At 45.0% G+C, this 19647-nt stretch overlaps 4 protein-coding genes across 4 annotated transcripts in view; 2 read left to right on the top strand and 2 right to left on the bottom strand.

The window, feature by feature from the left end:
• zfat (zinc finger and AT hook domain containing) overlaps positions 1-12717 on the bottom strand; it is a 29350-nt gene extending 16633 nt beyond the window's left edge. The window contains exons 1-12 of the mRNA XM_080743835.1: positions 12580-12717; positions 10145-10303; positions 9131-9298; positions 6884-7021; positions 6261-6377; positions 6016-6165; positions 5408-5481; positions 4918-5009; positions 4596-4664; positions 3834-3979; positions 1517-1608; positions 263-411 (exon numbers count right to left, since the gene is read on the bottom strand). Coding sequence (XP_080599961.1) covers positions 263-411; positions 1517-1608; positions 3834-3979; positions 4596-4664; positions 4918-5009; positions 5408-5481; positions 6016-6165; positions 6261-6377; positions 6884-7021; positions 9131-9298; positions 10145-10303; positions 12580-12598 — 1373 coding nt within the window. The 5' untranslated portion in view covers positions 12599-12717. The remainder of the gene's footprint in view (positions 1-262; positions 412-1516; positions 1609-3833; positions 3980-4595; positions 4665-4917; positions 5010-5407; positions 5482-6015; positions 6166-6260; positions 6378-6883; positions 7022-9130; positions 9299-10144; positions 10304-12579) is intronic.
• A 1499-nt stretch (positions 12718-14216) lies between these two features.
• LOC308307175 (tRNA (carboxymethyluridine(34)-5-O)-methyltransferase alkbh8-like) lies at positions 14217-16202 on the top strand (the record flags this gene model as incomplete). The annotated part of the gene is made up of 1 exon (XM_080752346.1): positions 14217-16202. The coding sequence occupies one exon, from the start codon at positions 14217-14219 to the stop codon at positions 16200-16202; it is 1986 nt and encodes a 661-aa protein (XP_080608472.1).
• Positions 16203-17087: 885 nt separating this feature from the next.
• LOC308300058 (PRELI domain containing protein 3A-like) lies at positions 17088-17624 on the bottom strand (the record flags this gene model as incomplete). The annotated part of the gene is made up of 1 exon (XM_080743824.1): positions 17088-17624. One exon carries the CDS (start codon positions 17622-17624, stop codon positions 17088-17090), a length of 537 nt encoding a protein of 178 aa, XP_080599950.1.
• Positions 17625-18232: 608 nt separating this feature from the next.
• Positions 18233-19024, top strand: LOC308307277 (ATP synthase F(0) complex subunit B1, mitochondrial-like; the record flags this gene model as incomplete). The annotated part of the gene is made up of 1 exon (XM_080752460.1): positions 18233-19024. The coding sequence occupies exon 1, from the start codon at positions 18260-18262 to the stop codon at positions 19022-19024; it is 765 nt and encodes a 254-aa protein (XP_080608586.1). The 5' UTR covers positions 18233-18259.
• Between the last annotated feature and the right edge of the window lie 623 nt (positions 19025-19647).

Below are 19647 nucleotides of genomic sequence, written 5' to 3'. Positions count from 1 at the left end.
CTCCAAGTTTCAAATGTGTACATTCTTTCGCAAAGTAAAGCCCTGCTTCATCGTACAAGGCCATCACACAAAAGTAGTGAAAACAGCAGATCTACAAGCACACAACGCCTCGCACCGCGAGGCGTTGTGTGCTTGTAGATCGTCTGTTTTCACTAGTTCAAATCATTTTTAAAATTAAAAATGTAAAACGAAAGGTTTTGGACATACAAGCTTTTCACCCGACAACGACGATAAGTTGTTGTTGTTTACTGATCTTACAGACCTGAGTTGCTGGTAGCTGTGTTGGACGTCTGGGTCTTTCAGGTTGTGTCGTTTCTCCATGTGTTTGAGCAGCGTCTTCACGTCAGAGTACTTCTTCTGACAGAACTCACAGTGCTGCTTCACCTTCAGATGAACCCGCTCTATGTGGACCTGAACACAACCACAACAACACTACTTTAACTACAGATGAACCCGCTCTATGTGGACCTGAACACAAGCACAACAACACTACTATAACTACAGATGAACCCGCTCTATGTGGACCTGAACACAACCACAACAACACTACTTTAACTACAGATGAACCCGCTCTATGTGGACCTGAACACAACCACAACAACACTACTATAACTACAGATGAACCCGCTCTATGTGGGCCTGAACACAACCACAACAACACTACTTTAACTACAGATGAACCCGCTCTATGTGGACCTGAACACAACCACACCAACACTACTTTAACTACAGATGAACCCGCTCTATGTGGACCTGAACACAACCACAACAACACTACTTTAACTACAGATGAACCCGCTCTATGTGGACCTGAACACAACCACAACAACACTACTTTAACTACAGATGAACCCGCTCTATGTGGACCTGAACACAACCACAACAACACTACTTTAACTACAGATATGGACCTGGACATCCATAACTCTCTCTTGTTGTCACTCCACATATATCCCACTTCAAACAGTAACTACTGTACTTAGTACAGTACAGGGTTCCCACACATTTTTACCAATTCATTTCCAAAACATTTCCAGGATATTTAACCCAATTTCCAGGACTATATAACAATCATTCAGCTCAATAACAGGGCGCTTAATCATATGCGCAATGCCCAAAGACAGGTAGTGTTTGCCAGTGGTTCTCAACCTTTTCAGGCCGTGACCCCAGAAATAATCATATTTGAACTGGGAGCACTAAGAGTTGAGGAATTTTGTATAACACGGTTTTATTGTGAAAATAGCAGATCTACATGCTCACAACGCCTCGCAACGCGAGGCGTTGTGAGCATGTAGATCGGCTACTTTCACACTTTCTCCCTCTAATATTTGACATATTTTTCCAGGACCTTTGATCAATTTCAAAACTTTTCCAGTACCGGAAAAATATTTTTCTAATTTCAAAATATTTCCAGGAATTTCATGACCGTGGGAACCCTGACCACATATATCCTACTTCAAACAGTAACTACTGTACTAAATAAATGAATACAAATAGAATAGAACATTAATAGCACCTTAAGGTGCCCGGGGCTGAGGCAGGTGAAGGCACAGTGTGGACAGCTGAACTTCTCTCCTGTGTGTTTCCTCAGGTGGACGTTCAGGTTGGCTGGAAGGGACAAAATCAACAACCCATGGATAAACAATCAACCCATTTAGGCCTGAACACATTATGACGCAATATTTTATGCTTTAAATATTGAAAAATAGCAGATATACAAGCTCACAGCGCGGCACCGAGTGCCGCGCTGCGAGCTTGTAGATCTGCTGTTTTTGAAAAATTGTGAAAATTATAATTTTGACCCGATTCTATAAGTGTCTTTTGAATCCTTCTAAGATTTTTGGAAAAAACCTATGTTTCTATGTCAGCAATCTGGCCAGCCATCGTCAAAGAAAAGGTCCTTTTCACTTAACTGGAGCTCAGTTAGTCTGTTCTTGAGAGACTACTATGTCAGTGGTGCTCAAACCTTTTCATGTGAAGGACCCTCAAAATGATATTTATTTGGCCACGGACCCCCATTTCAAAATATTAAGTTCCAGGGAACACCCAGAAGCAAAATTTGAGTTACAAACGTTCGCTTTGAAAATACATATATTCAAAGATTTTCACACATTTTCACGACTTTTAAAAAAAAATAGCAGATCTACAAGCTCGCAGCACGGCACTCAGTGCCGCGCTGTGAGCTTGTATATCTGCTATTTTTCACTGGTTAAAGCATTCAATAATTCTAGGCCTAAATGGGTTAATCATGAGTGCACAAACGTTCCCTTGGACTCAAGGATGCTGACAGAACCCTCGCCAAAAACCCCAGGGCAAAAATCCACTCGTCCGAGACAGTTTGCCCTCCTGGCCCCCAAGCTGTGGAATAAACTCCCTGTCACACTTAGAACAATAACGGACTCACTCGCTAGCTTTCGCCGTGGACTGAAGACTCACCTTTTCAGACTCCACCTAAACCCTTAGCACTACTGGAAAAATCAATGACATACATGAAGCTAGTTATAGCATTTGTTTTTAGTTTTTTTAGAAACCTTTTTTTCTTTACGGATTATATTGTTTTTTCTAGATAGATATCCATTTGCATTTGTTATATTGCTGTTGATGTACTGACATATTATCTTGTTTATTATTGTGATGTTTTATCTGCTTATTGTAAGTCGCTTTGGATTAAAAGCGTCTGCTAAACTGTAAACTGTAAACTGTAAACTGTAAGGATGAACTGGTTAGAAGTAGGTAGGTTTAAGGTCAACGGTCATAGTCACTGTGACCTTCATGTTATGCCTGTCAGTGCCGGCAACTACTGTATTGGAGAGGGTACAGACAACCAGGTCTCCTTTCTCAACCACAACGTAATAGCAGGTTATTTAGAAAGAATCTCGGTTCTTTGTTTACCTGGTGTAACGATTTCCTGGTATCCTATAGTTTCAATGTACAGATTATTATTTTGATAGGAATTGTTCTTAGACTGATGCTAGGTTCTTGGTTTACTCGTGATTCTAGTTTACTGAGTCACTAGACTGTCTCTCTGCATTTTTATGCATGTGCTTACCTTGCTTATCTTGAGTCGCTCTGGTCAAGAGCGTCTGCTACAGTAAATGCCTAAATTGTCAATTGTCCTCTGATGCACACTACAGTGAAGAGTTTCACCAGGAGGACAGAACACGTGGGGACGAATGTACTATCTTTCCCAGGGCTTGACATTAAGGCTTGTCCTGTTGTCCGGGACAAGTAGTAAATCCTTCCGGACAAGCTCATTAAAAATGTACTTGTCCGTTGGACAAGTGGCTCTTGGTTTAACTTTTTCTGTGACGCTCCTAGCAGCTTTGTGCAGACTATGGACTGCCCATAGTATGGAGTGGAGGGTGGAGGGAGCAAGCGGGGTCGTTAGCACTCCTTTTGTTGTTCATTCTATTTCAATGTCTGACCCCTATGCATGCATTTAGAAGATACATTACTGTGAAATGCCTAATTTTTATCCGGACAAGTGATTTTTCTGCCCGGACAAGTGAATGGGAAATGTACTTGTTCAAAGGACGAGTGCCTCGAAAGGTTAATGTCAAGCCCTGCTTCCCAGTTCTACTCCCTGCTAAAACAGGCACTCTGGCCAACATGTAGGAGATGCTAGTGCAGTGAATAGAATAGAATAGAATAGAATAGAATAGAATAGAACAGAACCCCCTCCCTACCAGGTGGGATGGGAACACAGCAAATCGTGTTCACTGGAGCGCCCAGGCCAAGGAAGGTGCACAGCGGTGGACTCGAACCCCTAGTCTCTGCAGGTGTGGGCAGAAACTATCCTGGACTTTAATAATAAGCCATGTCTGTTTGATTACCTTTAATGGCCGAGGCATAGTCGCAGTGGGGACAGCTGAAGGGTTTCTCCTGGGTGTGGGTCCTGAGGTGAGCGGTCAGGGAGTGTCTGAACTTGAAGATCTTGTTGCAGAACTCACAGGTGAAGATCTTCAGTTGGCTCTGGAGACTGGAGGGCACACGGACATGTATACTGTCAGAGTTACATACTTGTAAGGGTCAAATGTAGACCTCCCAAAGGGAACCCAGAGAGTCCCTGGACCCCACTCTTTTAGTTTTTGTTACCTTGTAGGTGGTTGTACCGTTAAGTAAATTGAAACATAACCATAAAAATCAAACCTTGGTTCGAAGTGAAGAGGTGAACTTTTATTCTATGTGTTCTAGAGTTATGAACTCTGTGATCTATACATTCTTTATATTATGAATGAATGAATGATTTTATCTGGAGGGCCGAATTGTCATGTGAAGCTTGACCATCAATCCTCAAAGTATCCAATCATCAGACCGGGTCGGACACTACACACATATTCTGGACATACGGGACAGATAAAACCTGTTCATTCTGGACTGAAATGACCATATATGGACATGGGACACACAAAGCCACTCTTGGAAGCGGCTTTCACCGCTTCAAAAACCTAGCCTGGGTGCCAGCCTGTTCGCTCCGTTCCGCTATTTGTTTTGTCTCTCCGCATCACAGTCTGGTTATGATTCAGTTGACTCGGACATGACGGCATGAGGGTTTTGACTGTGTGTGTGTGTGTGTGCGTGTGTGTGTGTTGTACCTGTTAGCCACTTGCTTAATGGCGTATTCTTGAAAGCCCCTGTTGGCTGCTGGTGTCACCTGTTTAGGACTAGAGACAGAAAACAAGGAGGCAGGCAGTGATGAGCAACAGTGGATTTATTTTGTACTAATAATCAATATGTTATCAGTTAGTTATGAACGATGTCAATTGCTAAATCCCAACTTATCTGTTGAATGGCTGGCTGAAATAAATCATATAACACGTAAAAGGATACATTTTGATAATTTCTGATCTGATGCACAGGACGCCTTCGTTCTACATACATACTGTACATGCGAAGGGTCTGAATTAAGGTGAATACCTTTCTCCGTTGAGCTGGCTTGGCTCAGGGTCAGAGCTTGGCTTGGAGGGACAGTCACCGGTTCCACTGACACTTTGAGAAGCTGCAGAGTCCTGAGCAGAACAAAGTGAAATAACATCAGCTGAATGTGTAGAGAGGTCGCCTGGGAATCACAAGGTCCCCGGTTTGCCCCCCAGTCCGTGTCGAAGTGTCCCTGAACTTAACCCTTAATAGCAGATGCAGTATTAATAGCACCCATTGCGAGTTGGCTATGATATTCCAGTCAGATTCAAAGTTTGTAAGTAAAGTAAATGAGTAAAGTCATTTATTTTATGACTTCCTAAATAGTATGTGCTTCTGTACATTTAAATTCGGACCAAATCGTATTCATCATCTGGCACACCTGACCTGAGGCATGTTTTCATAAAGGAATTCAAGGGATGTTTTGATAACGAGGCTCACTGATTGAAGTAAGTAGTAACATGTAATGGTGGTGTTTCCTTAGACCTACCTGAGGCTGAGCCTGAACCCCTGCAGAGTCCATCTCGGCTGGACTGGCCTCCACTGGAACCATCTTAGTAGCATCTGTGCAAACACGGCAGCAAGCAGTGTCATCAATGAATGAATGAATGATACAAACAAATAAAGAAGCAGTCATGATTTAGAACAGTGGTTCTCAACCTTTTCAGGCCAAGACACCCCAAATAATCATATTTTAACTGGGGACCCCCCACCCTGACGATTCCTCAACTGAAGAGTTGAGGAATTATAGCAGATCTACATGCTCACAGCATGTAGATCGGCTATTTTCACAATTTCTACCACTAATATTTGACAATTTGTCAAAAGTTAAATTTGTCATTTTAGAGGTATTAAAAAGTCAGTAAATTGTCACTTTGGAAATATGCAGATACTCTTTAATCATCTGGGGACCCCCCAAAATAATTTGGGGACCCCCCCTGGTCCCGACCCACAGGTTGAGAATCACTGGGGACTCTGTGGGTTTCTTTAGGGGGGTCTACCTGTAAATTGACAAATACAAGTCTGTAGCAATGGAACAATGGAGTTGAAGGGAGACCTTGAAATGTGAAAGTTTGAGAGACACTGATTTAGACAGACCTGCAAGTGTTTCATGTTCCGTCAAAACAACGCTGATTATCGACTTCCTGTTTCCTGCTGCTGGCCCCGCCTCTTTTCGGTTCGGGCGTCGGTCAGTGCACGGCGTCCGACTTTTCTTATTGGTTCGGGGTGTTTTCGGACGGTCCACGTCTAGGAACACAAAACAAGGAGGGGTCAGGGAGGAAACACGTACTGTGCGGTTTACGACACTAGACCATTAAGACTATGTAAATGTCCTACTGTACCTTTGGTTTTCATCAGAACGGTTCTGGTCTGACTCTGATTAACCGGATCTGCTCCACATCCCGGCTCCACACTCCCAGACACCAACGGTCCTCCTACTCCAGAGCCGCTCTCTGGATCTGGGTGCACAGCAGACACGCACACGCACACACACACACACACACACACACACACACACACACACACACACACACACACACACACACACACACACACACACACACACACACACACGCAACCACTTTACTTAGACACCTTTAGGCCTGAACGTTTTAGATTTGAACCACTTTAAACGTTATTTTATGCTTTAGCTATTAAAAAATAGCAGATATACAAGCTCACAGCGTGGCACAAAGTGCCACGCTGTGAGCTTGTATATCTGCTACTTTTGAAAAATCGTGAACATTTGTGCAAGTCTTTGAATATTTTTGACCCGGTTCTATAAATGTCTTCTAAATCCTTCTTCTAAATCAGTGGTTCTCAAACTTTTTCATGTCAAGGACCCCCCCAAAAAAACATTTTTTGTGACCCAGTATTCAGGAACCAGCGAACAAAGACATGTCTTCCTGGTCCAGACGTTCCCAGGTCAGGTGATTTAAAACGGCATGCTCATCATTCTCCTCACCGTTGGTCTCTTCCTCCTCGTCTTCCTCCTCCACCTTCAGACAGATGTGTTTGAGGATCTGCCGTCTGGTCCTGAAGCAGCGATGGCACCTCCTGCACACCAGCTGCTCCCCCTCCGTGGCCTCAGCCTCCTGCCTCTCTGCAACAGGGGGTCCCCAAACCACAGATATAAAACACTACATACCTCTCTCCAACAGGGGGTCCCCAAACCACAGATATAAAACACTAGATACCTCTCTGCAACAGGGGGTCCCCAAACCACAGATATAAAACACTAGATACCTCTCTGCAACAGGGGGTCCCCAAACCACAGATATAAAACACTAGATACCTCTCTGCAACAGGGGGTCCCCAAACCACAGATATAAAACACTAGATACCTCTCTGCAACAGGGGGTCCCCAAACCACAGATATAAAACGCTATATTGTCGTTGTCCGATGAAAACCTTGTATGTCCAAAACTAGTGAAAACAGCCGATCTACAAGCACACAACGCCTCGCGGTGCGAGGCGTTGTGTGCTTGTAGATCTGCTGTTTTCACTACTTTTGTGCGACGGCCTTGTAAGATGAAGCAGGGCTTTGCTTTGCGAAAAATGTACACATTTGAAACTTGGAGATAGAAGGTTTCTGCCCGACAGTGACGATATACCTCTCTGCAACAGGGGTTCCCCAAACCAGAGATATAAAATACTAGATACCTCATCTGCCCAGAAAGGGTGATCTCTTTTCGCTTCCCCGTCCCTGCGCATAGGGGATGCAGGTTAGCATTTCACCAGGTTAACTTTCACCAGCGTCGGCAGGTTAGCATTTCACCTGCGGGGGGACAGAGCGCCGGCAGGTTCACATTTCACCAGCGTTAGTTTTACTGAGGTTAGGGTTAGAGTTATGGTTTGGTTTAGGTGCTACCTGGCGGCGGGTTTGAATAGGAAGGGGGCATGTCTGATATATTGAATATCAAATATCTAAATACTGAAATCGAGAGACTTAAAAACAATCCCGGGTGCTCCCAAAAGCCTGATTAGATGATAAAATGACAAAAGGTTTTTTGAAAGTGAAATATCCTTTTACGGTAAACAAACACACACACTATCTTGTCGATGAGGATAAACATTACTAATTCTATGACTAGGTGTTTTATAGTGGTTTGCCACAATGGTAAAAGAAACAGACAGTGAAAACAGATGAAGGATGATTGATTCAAGGTTGAAGGGCATGACAGGATTTAAAGGAACGAAGCTGAAAGGAATCACTTTGTGGCATATGTTGTGTAGAAATTAAGTAAAAACAGAAGTACATGCCATGGAGTCAAAACAAATGATGCTTTGAATATCTAAAACTATTATTTTAACAATGCATTCCTTTAAATTCTGTCCTGTGATTCCTTTAAGCTTCTAGTAAACAGCATTCCTTAGAATCCTGCCATGCCCTTCTATATCGAATCAATCGTCTTCGGTCTGTTTTGACTGTCCTGTCTATTTTGTTCCATTGTTCCTTTGGCAAACCTTAAACCACACCTGCACATGGAATTTTAACCCTTTCCAAGCCACGGGGAGCCCCTTAATGTTAAAACCGTAATATATCAGACATCTGAGCAAGGAGTCTCAGCCGCACCGTACTTTCCCGGACTTTGTCATTAAAACCGGAATAAATGATTTTGATCCGAAAATCGGCGATCATCTAACCTTCCCTAGTCACCGCTCGTCCATCGGTGGCTCGTGGCTGCTCTGACATGAAACAGAAGTGACTCTCATGGCCTTTCCTTCTTCAGCCTTCCTTCCTCCCACCCACTTGTTGTTTAGACGATAGCACTAGCAGAGCTGGAGTGCTAGGTGCTAGGCTATCCAAAGTGGTCACATCGACTGTTCAGTCACTCCTGGACTATATGCATGGATCGTTATGCGCGCGGATCGCGCACGCGAAACGCACGGGGAGATCGATGCTCGGCCAAAACCACCACTCTATCCCAACGGAGATCGAGAAAATCACGGTGAGCTAATGACCTGGGGGGAAAAAAAAAGAAAAAACAACGGTGCGGTCCAAGAAGGAGGGGTGGCGGGCTCATGTTTATAAACATAATATTATGTCTCAGATCACAATACAATAATAGAAATTTCACGGCTAATCTACCAACCACCATTCTATTTTGGCTGGCAAAATTAATGTTTTGCTCATCAACAATACAAAGAATAACACACACACACACACACACACACACACACACACACACACACACACACACACACACACCTTGGCACTCTGCCTTGTTCTTCTCCTCCCCTCTTCCTCCTCGCTCCTCCTTCTCTCCCTCATCCTTGTCCTTGGAAGAGTGGGCGGAGCCGGCTTTGACTTCTGCCCAATCAGGTCGTTTCTTCTTGGTGGAGCCTTTGGGTCTTCCTCGTTTCCTCTTGGCGAACGCTGTTTATTCCATTTGAATTCAATAAAATATCAATCAATTAATGATTCATCCCTATTTTGGGTGCACCATTATAGGTGAAAAGTAGTCAGAATAGTCGATCTACAAGCTCACAACGTGATGTGTTTCTGTTTAGACACGTTGACACAAGGGTACATATGGTTAAACATGTTAATCAGTGGTCTAACCCAGTGCTTCTCAAAGTGGGGCCCAGGGACCCTCAAGGTCCCTTGAAGAGGTTCTAAATGGGCCCATTCAGGTCTATAACTGAGTGTAGACCATTAGGGGTGCATTTGATTCCATTTGTATACCAAAGTACTGTGTTCAGCTGCGTATGTAGTTAGGTAGGTAGGTAGCTGTGTGTGTTTAAGCCCAATCAGGGACCACCATTTCTGGCGACGTCATCGTTAACAGCCAATGAGGGACCAGCATTCCTGGTGATGCCAGTGGTGAGTACACCTCATGGGGCTGTGCCTGTGACCCCCCAAAAAATCCTATTTTAACTGGGGACCCCCCACCCTGACAAGCACTAAGAGTTGAGGCATTACATTTTGTATAACACGGTTCTATTGTATATTTGACAATTTGGCCAATGTTTAATTTGTCATTTTATAGAGGTTTTAAAAAGTCCTTAAATTGTCACTTTAGAAATGTGCGATATACCCTCTATACACTTCAACTTCATGTTGGTTTGTTTACTGTTGAGTGAGAAAACAATGTTGGATAGTTAACCATCTGGGGACCCCCCCAAAATAATTTGGGGACCCCCCTAGGGGTCCCGACCCACAGGTTGAGAACCACTGCCCTATAGGCTACAATAATAATAGTTGTTAAGTGACAGGTCTGACCTGGCGTGGCCTCTGCAGAGCCTGGGGAGAGGGGCTGCATGGCTATGATGAGCTCCTCGGGCGGGGGCTGCAGAGGGTGCTTCTGGGAGCAGTGCAGCAGCAGCTGACCACGGCTGGGAGAGAACAGGTTGCACAGTCTGCACATGAACATGGAGCCGCCTGGAGAGGACCAGAGGGAAGAAGACATTTAGAACAGTCTGCACATGAACATGGAACCACCTGGAGAAGACCAGAGAGAAGAAGACATTTAGAACAGTCTGCACATGAACATGGGAACCACCTGGAGAAGACCAGAGAGAAGAAGACATTTAGAACAGTCTGCACATGAACATAGAGCCACCTGAAGACCACAGGGAATACAGTTAGAACAGTGTGGTTCTCAAACATTTTCATGTCAAAGACCCCAAACTTATATAATTTTTGAAATTCTTTATTAGGAATAACCCCTTGAGATGTACCATCTCGTTTTCAAGGAGCTCTGCAATTCATAAATATCATACATTTAGACAAGAGATGTACAGTTAATAAGGCTGCAGACCCAAATCAGCAAAGATCTTGTGACAGTGACCCTCACATTGTGTGTAAAAGCCTTCAAAATCGTGCCCACAAGCCCCACATTTTTCAAAATGTTTCAAAAATACCTGATCTAGGCTACTTTTGACTAGCCAAAATATGAAATGGCAGATCTAGAAGCTTACAACGCCAGCTTGTAAATGGCTTATGTGATTCTCATTCTGGTTAATGAATAGATAATAATAAATAAATTGCGTTTAGTTCTATCTATCTTAGGGTTGCCAACCGTTCCTTGATATAAGCAAACTAAAAGACGCATCTCTTATTGAATTCAAAGGGAACTTTGTTACTTCTTTTTGGGAATCAATGAATGATAGGTAATCTTGCTGCCATGCTGCTCCCCTTCCTGCTTGTCATGTGTGAGATGTGTGAGAAAATGCTCAGCTCATTGGTCGGTGTCATCGCCATGCTGGCTTGCTGGCTTGTGGTGGACACTTTTGTCAAAATGCTTTTTGCCATGATGGACATACAACAATGAGTAGACAACCCCTAGCCCTAAAGTCTGTAACTCTCAGATTTATGGGGGTCCTTGAAAATAAAACGTTTGAGAACCACTACCAGTGGCCTCCCTAATGTGCCATACATAGTGTAGTATAGTGTAAAAACTCAATCTAAAATATGCCACAGGCACAGACCAGGCCAGGTCTTCACCCAGACACATTTGTCTGTATATTGATGACCCCTGCTCATGATGACACACAGGACAGGACCACCGCAAAATGTTTATTACATCACAGTGGATGCTTGGGCAGTCAGGAGGACACCCTAGTAGGGGCCCCTATTGGGAGTGAGCGAGCAAGTGAGTGAATGATCCACTTTTGACTCATGACTCTGGTCGATAGATAGATGGTGGTGCATCACTGGTGTAGAGTAGAGTGAATTACATGTAATAAACATTTTTGAAGTGGTCGTGTTCACGGCCAATGAGCCGAGCGCATTCTCACACATCAGACAAGCAGCGAGAGGATCATCATCATTTGACGATTTGAAAAAGCAAGTCTGTTCAGACAACATTATGGGTTATGACTTCTGATGAAAGGTAATGTTGTCAGACAAAGCCAGATGTTGGAGCTTTAGCTTCCAGGAGCACAAAAATAAATTAGAGTGAGAGGCAATTTAACGAAGGATCATGTGTGATTCAGAAAATAGATTCCCATGTAGAAAGATAGATTGGTTTTGTTCTTTAATCATTGTTTTGTTTATTTTTGGAGTTGCTTAACAGCTTCTTATTTCCTATCTCCTCTTTAAATCTCTCCATTCCCACATCTTCCATCCTCTTGGTTCTTCTCGTTTGTCTAAGGGCCCCCAATTTCATATGCATTACATTAGGCGGACCCCGCAAAGTGGGGACGGTTGTACGATGGATGGAGCATCAACTATTACATGTTAACATGCATAAAATCACACCTTTTGCAGTGTCTGCTCTAACAAAGTCTACACATTAGTTACGTCTATTGATTACTAATCGTATATTTTGCACATGAAGTGAATAGAAACGAGATCAAATCCGAAAAGACGTAACTTTTAAACATATTTGTTTATCTTGGCTATGGTATGTCCCGACTCAGAGCAGCATACTGTAGATCCCATAGAGCAGTGGTCTTCACATTTAGAAATTCCAAGGTCTCCCCTTAACTCTGACAGGGTAGAAATGGAACCAAATGGACCCGTTAGGGTTCATTTGGTTCCATGTCTACACCGTCAGAGTTACAGACTTGTATGGGTCAATTTAGACCCCCATAAAGGAACCCACAGAGTCCCTGGAAAGTGTAAACTGGAATCCACTTTGAGACACACTGCCATAGCGCTATCATGAATACAGCGTTAACATATTCGAGGTGAAGCCAACCTCCATTTCTTACCTGCTTTTTCTCCGTCCATTTTATACGGGTGCTAAAAAACCCAGCGCAGGCCTGCAGCCGCTATGCTCTTTATAGATCAAAACATGATAAAATGTAGTGACGGAATAAAGATTTATACTCTAGAAATGTTACTTTGTGTGTGATGACATTTCTGGCGAATCTGCGATAAAAACAAAAGCCCCAGCCAGCCGGAAACGGCTAAAATGCTCAAACATGTCGTTGTTGTTTTGCAAAGCGCGACGTCTGTGGCAGGAGGACTGCACTGCAGTCTAACTATACGGAGATAAATGTGTGTTGCACGTTGTGGATCCGGTTCTAGAAAGGATACGGAAACAGTCACAGTTTACACATGTATGTGTACCGGATACAGTACTAGGCGGGTTCTCTAGACCGAATCTGAGCACTGTATTAGTATTAGTAGGCTATTAGAAAAGAAGAAAAAAAAAAAGAAACCAGACCAAAACATTGTAGACCTATAAATCATATGTAGGCTAATTCTGTCATATATGTAAATCCTTTAAGAATATAATTTCACCCAACTGTTTTAATTAGAGTGTTAAAAATAAGTAATAATTTGTAATGTTTTGGTAGGACATGATATATCCAAATTCTCAAGGATAGGTGATTGATTGATTGCTTGAAGAAGAAAATTGATTGATTGAAGAATTTATTAGAAGGTTGCATAGGAATATACAGTTTCATGACAGTACAAATCACTGGTACAAGGTCAAATAAAAGGAGATCCTAGTAAGCTTTTCGGCTTATTTACACAGGAACCACTTTATGTACCCTATCTCATATAGGCTACCATAACATTGAAAGACAGACGGATAGAACACAGTACTTTGTATATAGGATGACATCAATTACAAAAGCAGAAAAAAATAAAATAAAAGGTGAATCAAAAACATAAGCAGATATTTACAGTGGAAACAGGGAGGTGCAGTATGGGCTTAGTCTATTTACAAGTTTCGAGTTCAGCTTCCACTATTAAAGGCAATGTTATCTGTTTGTCTGTCCCCCTTTTATTATGGCCTTATATGGAGCTCTGTGCCATGCCCAAATATGGAGTCCGGGCCAGTCTATGACATCATGACTTCGAGTTACTCCATTTATGGAGATTATTTCATTGTATTTGTATTGTTTTTAACCTTTATTTACCCAGTGGAGTTCGGCTAAACACAAATGCTCTTTTACAACACCCTGCTTCACATTAAACGTTAAAACCTGGGAACTGCCCAGTAGTACAAACACAATAACCTATACTGTTTTCCACTGAGAAGCTCCACCACTGGAGCAGTTCAGTGCCTTGCTCAAGGGTATTTCAGTGGTATTGGGGGAGTCTCCCGGAGAGGTAAGTGGTGGTCATTCACTTCCTCGTCCTGCCAAGGTGTGCCTGTCGAAACAGGGAGCCTTTTGGTCATAAGCCTTTAGGCCACTGCTGCCCAATTCAAGTTCCACGGATGTAACAGTAAAGCTGGGTGTACACTGCACTGTTTTCCATTATCCGGAGACCAAGGAGAGAGAGAGAGCAAGGGACTCTGTGAGGTAGATTTTCTTTTTCTTCACGTGCTCTGATATTCGGCCCGAAAAACGTAGCAGTGTGCAAAGACCTTAAGCCCTGCAAGATGGATGCCATGGAGAACACAAGATGCGTCAGGATGAGTAAAGAGGAGAAGAAACTCCTCCAAAAACAAATTAAAGCAAGTCACACTTTACTGAAACACGAGGGCATCAGCACGGTATCTCAACCCACCAAGAGCCTGGTCGTGGCTAACGGCGGTCTCGGGAGCGGCGTCAGTCGGGAGCAGCTGTTGGCGGTGCTGCAAGACATCGGGGAGGTGGAGGCCCTCGCTATGCCCCCTCACAAACCCTATGCCTTCGTCACGTACAGGTCAGAGGAGAGTGCTCGGAAAGCCCACGCTGTCCTAAAAGGACGACTGTGGCAGTCTGGAGAGAATGCTGTCACATTGTACCTCAGCTATGTCCATGCAGTACCCTGCAGTGAAGCGGCCGTGTGTGTGTCCCTGCCAGACGGACTCGTTTTGGTCGAGGACTTCGTGTCTCGCGAGGAAGAGGCTTCTCTGCTGTCAGCGGTCGACTGGACGCCCACTGATGAAGACAACGCACTCAAGCACAGAAGAGTCAAGCACTTCGGTTACAGTGTTGACAAGGACAAGCCATTATCTGATGGTATGCCTGCGGAGTGTGTTTCTATTTTGGAGCGCTGTGTGAGGGACGGACATATGGACGCCATGCCAGACCAGATGACTGTCACCCAGTGCCAGTCAGCAGAGGGTATTCCTCCACACGTGGACACTCACTCCGCCTTCGAGGACAACGTCATGTCACTCAATCTAGGCGCAGAGGCGTTGATGGAGTTCCGTCACCCGGACGGCCGTGCGGTTGCCGTGGCGATGCCAGAGCGAAGCCTCCTGGTGATGAAGGGAGAGAGCAGATATCTCTGGACCCATGGAATGACTCCCGGGAAGTTTGACCCCAAATCCAAGCCTGCCACGCCCTCTGACCTCAGTGCCCGTGGCCATGTGACATCGAGCAAGAGAGGCGTGCGGACTTCGTTCACCTTCCGAAAGATAAGACATGCACCGTGTCGATGTGCCTTCCCCTCCACCTGCGATAGTCAGAGTGCCACTACCCCGCCACTTCCCCTTTGCCACGGCGACGCCGTGATCCTGGAGGAGCGCTACGTGCACGGCGTCTACGACGCCATTGCCGCCCACTTCAGCAGCACCCGGCACTCGCCCTGGCCGCGCGTCTGCCACTTCCTGCACTCGCTCGCTCCCGGTGCCGTGCTGGCCGACGTGGGCTGCGGGAACGGGAAGTACCTGGCCGTCAACCCGGAGGTGGTCGCGGTGGGCTGCGACCGCAGCGCTGCGCTGGTCAGGATCTGTGCACAGAGAGGCCACCGGGCGTTTGTCTCTGACGCGCTCTCTGTTCCCCTGAGAGCAGCCTCCTGTGACGCCTGCATATCCATAGCTGTCATACACCACTTCTCCACACAGGAGCGTCGTTTAGCCGCAGTGAGGGAGCTGGTCAGACTCCTCAGGCCTGGAGGTCGGGCCCTCATCTACGTGTGGGCCCTCGAACAGGAGCACAACAAGCAGAGGTCCAAGTACCTCAAAGAGCATGCTGGGAACCGTAGTCCCACAGAGTACACGTCTCATCATGACGGTCAAGTCCCCAGCAATGGAAAGCTCAGCGTGCACACGAATCGCACGTCATTCAACTCCCAGGATCTCCTCGTTCCCTGGCACCTGAAAGACGGGAGAAAAGGAGGAGCGGAACAGAATGGAGAACAGGGTCAAATAAAAGCAGGGCCCACAAGGACTTCTCACAACTCTTCTACTGAAGACCACCAGGGTTCTGTTCTGGACTCGGAACCCAATCCAGGGGTATGCATTTCAACTCACAGCTCAGCTCAGTGTAAATCCGGTCCAGGAGGAGGTGCAGGGTCCAGTCCAGCTCTTCCAGTGTTCCACCGCTATTACCATGTGTTCCAGCAGGGGGAGTTGGAGACACTGTGTGGAGGAGTGGCTGGGGTTCAAATGCAAACAAGCTACCATGATGAGGGCAACTGGTGTGTCATACTGGAGAAAGACTGAACGAGGAATGCTAATGATAAAATCATCATGAACGTTATTCTAAAAACTTGTTAACAATTTATTATTTGCTAATTTTATTGAAAAGTTACAACGGACGGATGTCTGCTGTTAAACCTTACCAATACAACAAATGTTGTTTTCCTTAAAAAATTACGTTTATTTTTAAATTGATTGATTGATTGATTTAATACTTTGTTGACAGAAATGTAAACAGCACAGTGTACAGTCAGACATTTGAGCTAAAATGATAACACAAAAATACAATGTATCATGGACCTCATCAATCTTATCTCTGGAACCTCAATCTAATATCTACAGGTAACTCTGCAGGTGTGTACTGTGTAGGTGGAACCATGTGTACCCATAAGGGTTAATTTGGCCATCTGTACACTAAAAGTGCAGACCCATAAGGGTCCATTTGGTTCCATCTTGCTGACAATCACTCTTGAGGTCTGTGGAGCCCGTAATTGATAACCAGTGCTTTAAAGAAATGGAATCTATTCACATATTGTTAAATAGAGTTTAAAAGGCCTTTTCTCATGTTCTAATGGTGGTTACTGGTCATTGCTATAGACTCCGTGGCATGGATTTATTGAGCTCAAAAACTATGCTTATAAATTATCATATTCTTCCGAATACACATGGCTACTGTATACTGGCCGATTCGTAGAAGGTTTAGAATATTTGGCGGCCCATATGTGTGTCTCAAAGAAATATATGTACAGGGATGAAACACAAAGAGCTCATCTTTCATTGTGGTAGCAAGGAAATACATAACAGTTTAATCAATAATATTCATACAATTCGAATGTACGAGACGAGTAGAGCAAAGAGCAGCATGGGTACTGTAAAAGCAACCAAGTAATTGATGGTCAGGTTCAGCTGCTATTTGTCGCCGTCGCTACAAGCTCCGCAACCTCTGTTTTTAATGGTCCACTCTATGGCCTCATAACCCTTGCTGGCTTCATTAGAAAAGTAATTTCCTATGAGTCTTTCTAGGTATGACCTTAGAAAGAAGCCCTGTTTAACAGTGATCAGAGCCTCTTGGATCAAAACTGTCTTTTCGGGGTCTTTAGCATGTGGCTTATAGGTCATTTTCTCGTGCACGGATGCAAAAGTAGTGAAGTTGATGTTTGTGGTTTTCAGCTCACAGGTCTTCTCTTCGGGGTCTACCACTGAATGTTCCTTGACAAAAAGGCATGCGTTCTCTAAACCAACGATAGACGTGGCGATGGAGGGCAGCCCCCAATCAGAGCATTGCAACGCGGTGCTGTGTAACCGTCCGTCCATGTCCACCGTTCTGTCCAAAACATCCACTGAAAACACGTTGGGTTTCACGGGGTTGGGGTACTTCTGCATCACCGCCTTGGCCACTGTCTCCCAAGGGTGGTTGAATATGTGTTTCGCTGACCAGAACGTCATTCTGAGGTTTATCTGAGATGATTGAGCCTCGCTGGAGTTTGCATAAACCAGAGGTTTGCGTGCGTTTCGAAATTATAGTCTGGTCAACGTGTCATGTGAAGCTCATCAATCCACCAATCCTCAAGCTTATCGGACATATGACCGTTTATGCTCATCTGGCATATCATGGCCCTTATATACTGTATGCCTCAATATTATGACATCACCCTTGACATCACCCTTTACGTTCATATCAGGTCGTTCTTATTGATGTGACGATGACGTCATCACCCGATTGATGACGTCACTCTGTGTCTTTCCAAGGGTTTTCCCATTGGATGACGTCACTGTGTGTTTTCTCAAGGCTTTTCCCATTGTCAGCGCAGACACAGACACACAGATGTAGATTTCCCTAATTTATAGATAGATAGTGGATATCTCTGTCTGTTTATATATATCCACACGTGTCTCTCCGCTGTTTATGCCCAAATATGGAGATGACTGACCTCATACGCAGCTTGCGCTGTTCCGCATAAGTACCGAGTCATCTAGGAGAGGGAGCAGCAGCAATAAATCTCGTACCCTGCCAGAGCGGACACAAGTGTGTGTGTGTGCCTGCCTGTTGTAGCAAGAACTTGGCATTTCATCCTTCAAACATGCTACCAAGACTCGTTTCCGTTTCAACCAATGCCTTGAAAGGCAGTGGTCACTTTGGAGCTGGCCTGGTCCAGGCGTCACATTCTCTCCACGCAACGTCACGGTGTCTGGCCCCCGTACCCCCTCTTCCAGAGAAGGGAGGGAAAGTCCGCCATGGGATCATCCCCGAAGAGCTGTTCCGTTTTTTATACCCAAAGACCGGAGTCACGGGCCCTTACATGCTGGGCACCGGTCTCCTCGTCTACATGCTTTCCAAGGAGATCTACGTCATCAACCACGAGACCTTCGCCGCTGCTGCCATAGGTGCCGTCATTGTCTATGGGGTGAAGACCTATGGCCCCAGTGTTGCAGCTTTCGCTGACAAACTGAACGAGGAGAAAGTAGCCAAGGCTCAGGAAGTGAAGGACCTGGCCATGGCCAGCCTGGCTCAGGCCATTGAGGATGAGAAGAAGGAGCAGTGGAGAGTAGACGGACGATCGATGCTCTTTGATGCTAAGAGAAACAACGTGGCCATGCTGCTGGAGACCAACCGCAGGGAGAGGCGACACATGGTGACCAACGAGGTGAAGAAGCGCCTGGACTACCAGATCGCCCTGCAGAACCTGCACCGCCAGACGGAGAAGGAGCACGCGGTGAACTGGGTGGAGAAGAACGTCATTGGCAGCATCGCCCCCCAGCAGGAGAAGGAGAGCATTGCCAAGAGCATCACAGACCTGAAGACACTGGCCATGCCTACTGCCACTCAGGCCAAGACTACAGCCTGAAACAGTGGTTCCCAGCCCTTTTCTGGATCATTCAGAGCTCTAAAGCATTCACAGCCCACCCATCATGAAGTCATGAACACTTTACAGTGTTCAGAACATGTTCTTAGGAAGGTCCTCGATGCACGTCCCACTGGGAGGAGACCCCGTGGCAGACCAAAGACCAGATGGAAGGATTATATCTCCAAACTGGCTTGGGAACGCCTCTGTATACTCCCTGAGGGAGTGGAGGAAGTTGCTCGAGATAAGGAAATCTGGAAGTTTTCGGGATAAGCGATTGAAGATGGATTGATGAATGGATCAATCAATCGATTGTATTCCTGCTTGGATATATGAAACCAAAATACGTTTTAAGTTCCCATTTATCAGTGTCACAATGGAAACCCATTATCAAGGTTTTAAAGGGAAACAATTGTATTAATGTAATGCCAATAAAATCGTAGTGTTTTGCCAATTATTTGGGTGCCCAGCCCACAGAATGGGAATTGCTGGCCTAAACTTTCATGTATTCAGAGATCTTCCAGACCCCAAGTCATTGTGCTGCGACGAGACGTCCAGTATCTTCTTGACAGAATAGATTATTTCCTCACAAAGATGTTCTCTGTCAATATTATGATTTGGACATA

Source organism: Nannobrachium achirus, assembly GCF_963921795.1.
Source record: "Nannobrachium achirus genome assembly, chromosome: 2".
In the NCBI taxonomy this organism is placed as follows: domain Eukaryota; kingdom Metazoa; phylum Chordata; class Actinopteri; order Myctophiformes; family Myctophidae; genus Nannobrachium; species Nannobrachium achirus.
The sequence above is the reverse complement of the archived record's forward strand: the minus strand, read 5'-3'. Positions and strand labels throughout refer to the sequence as shown.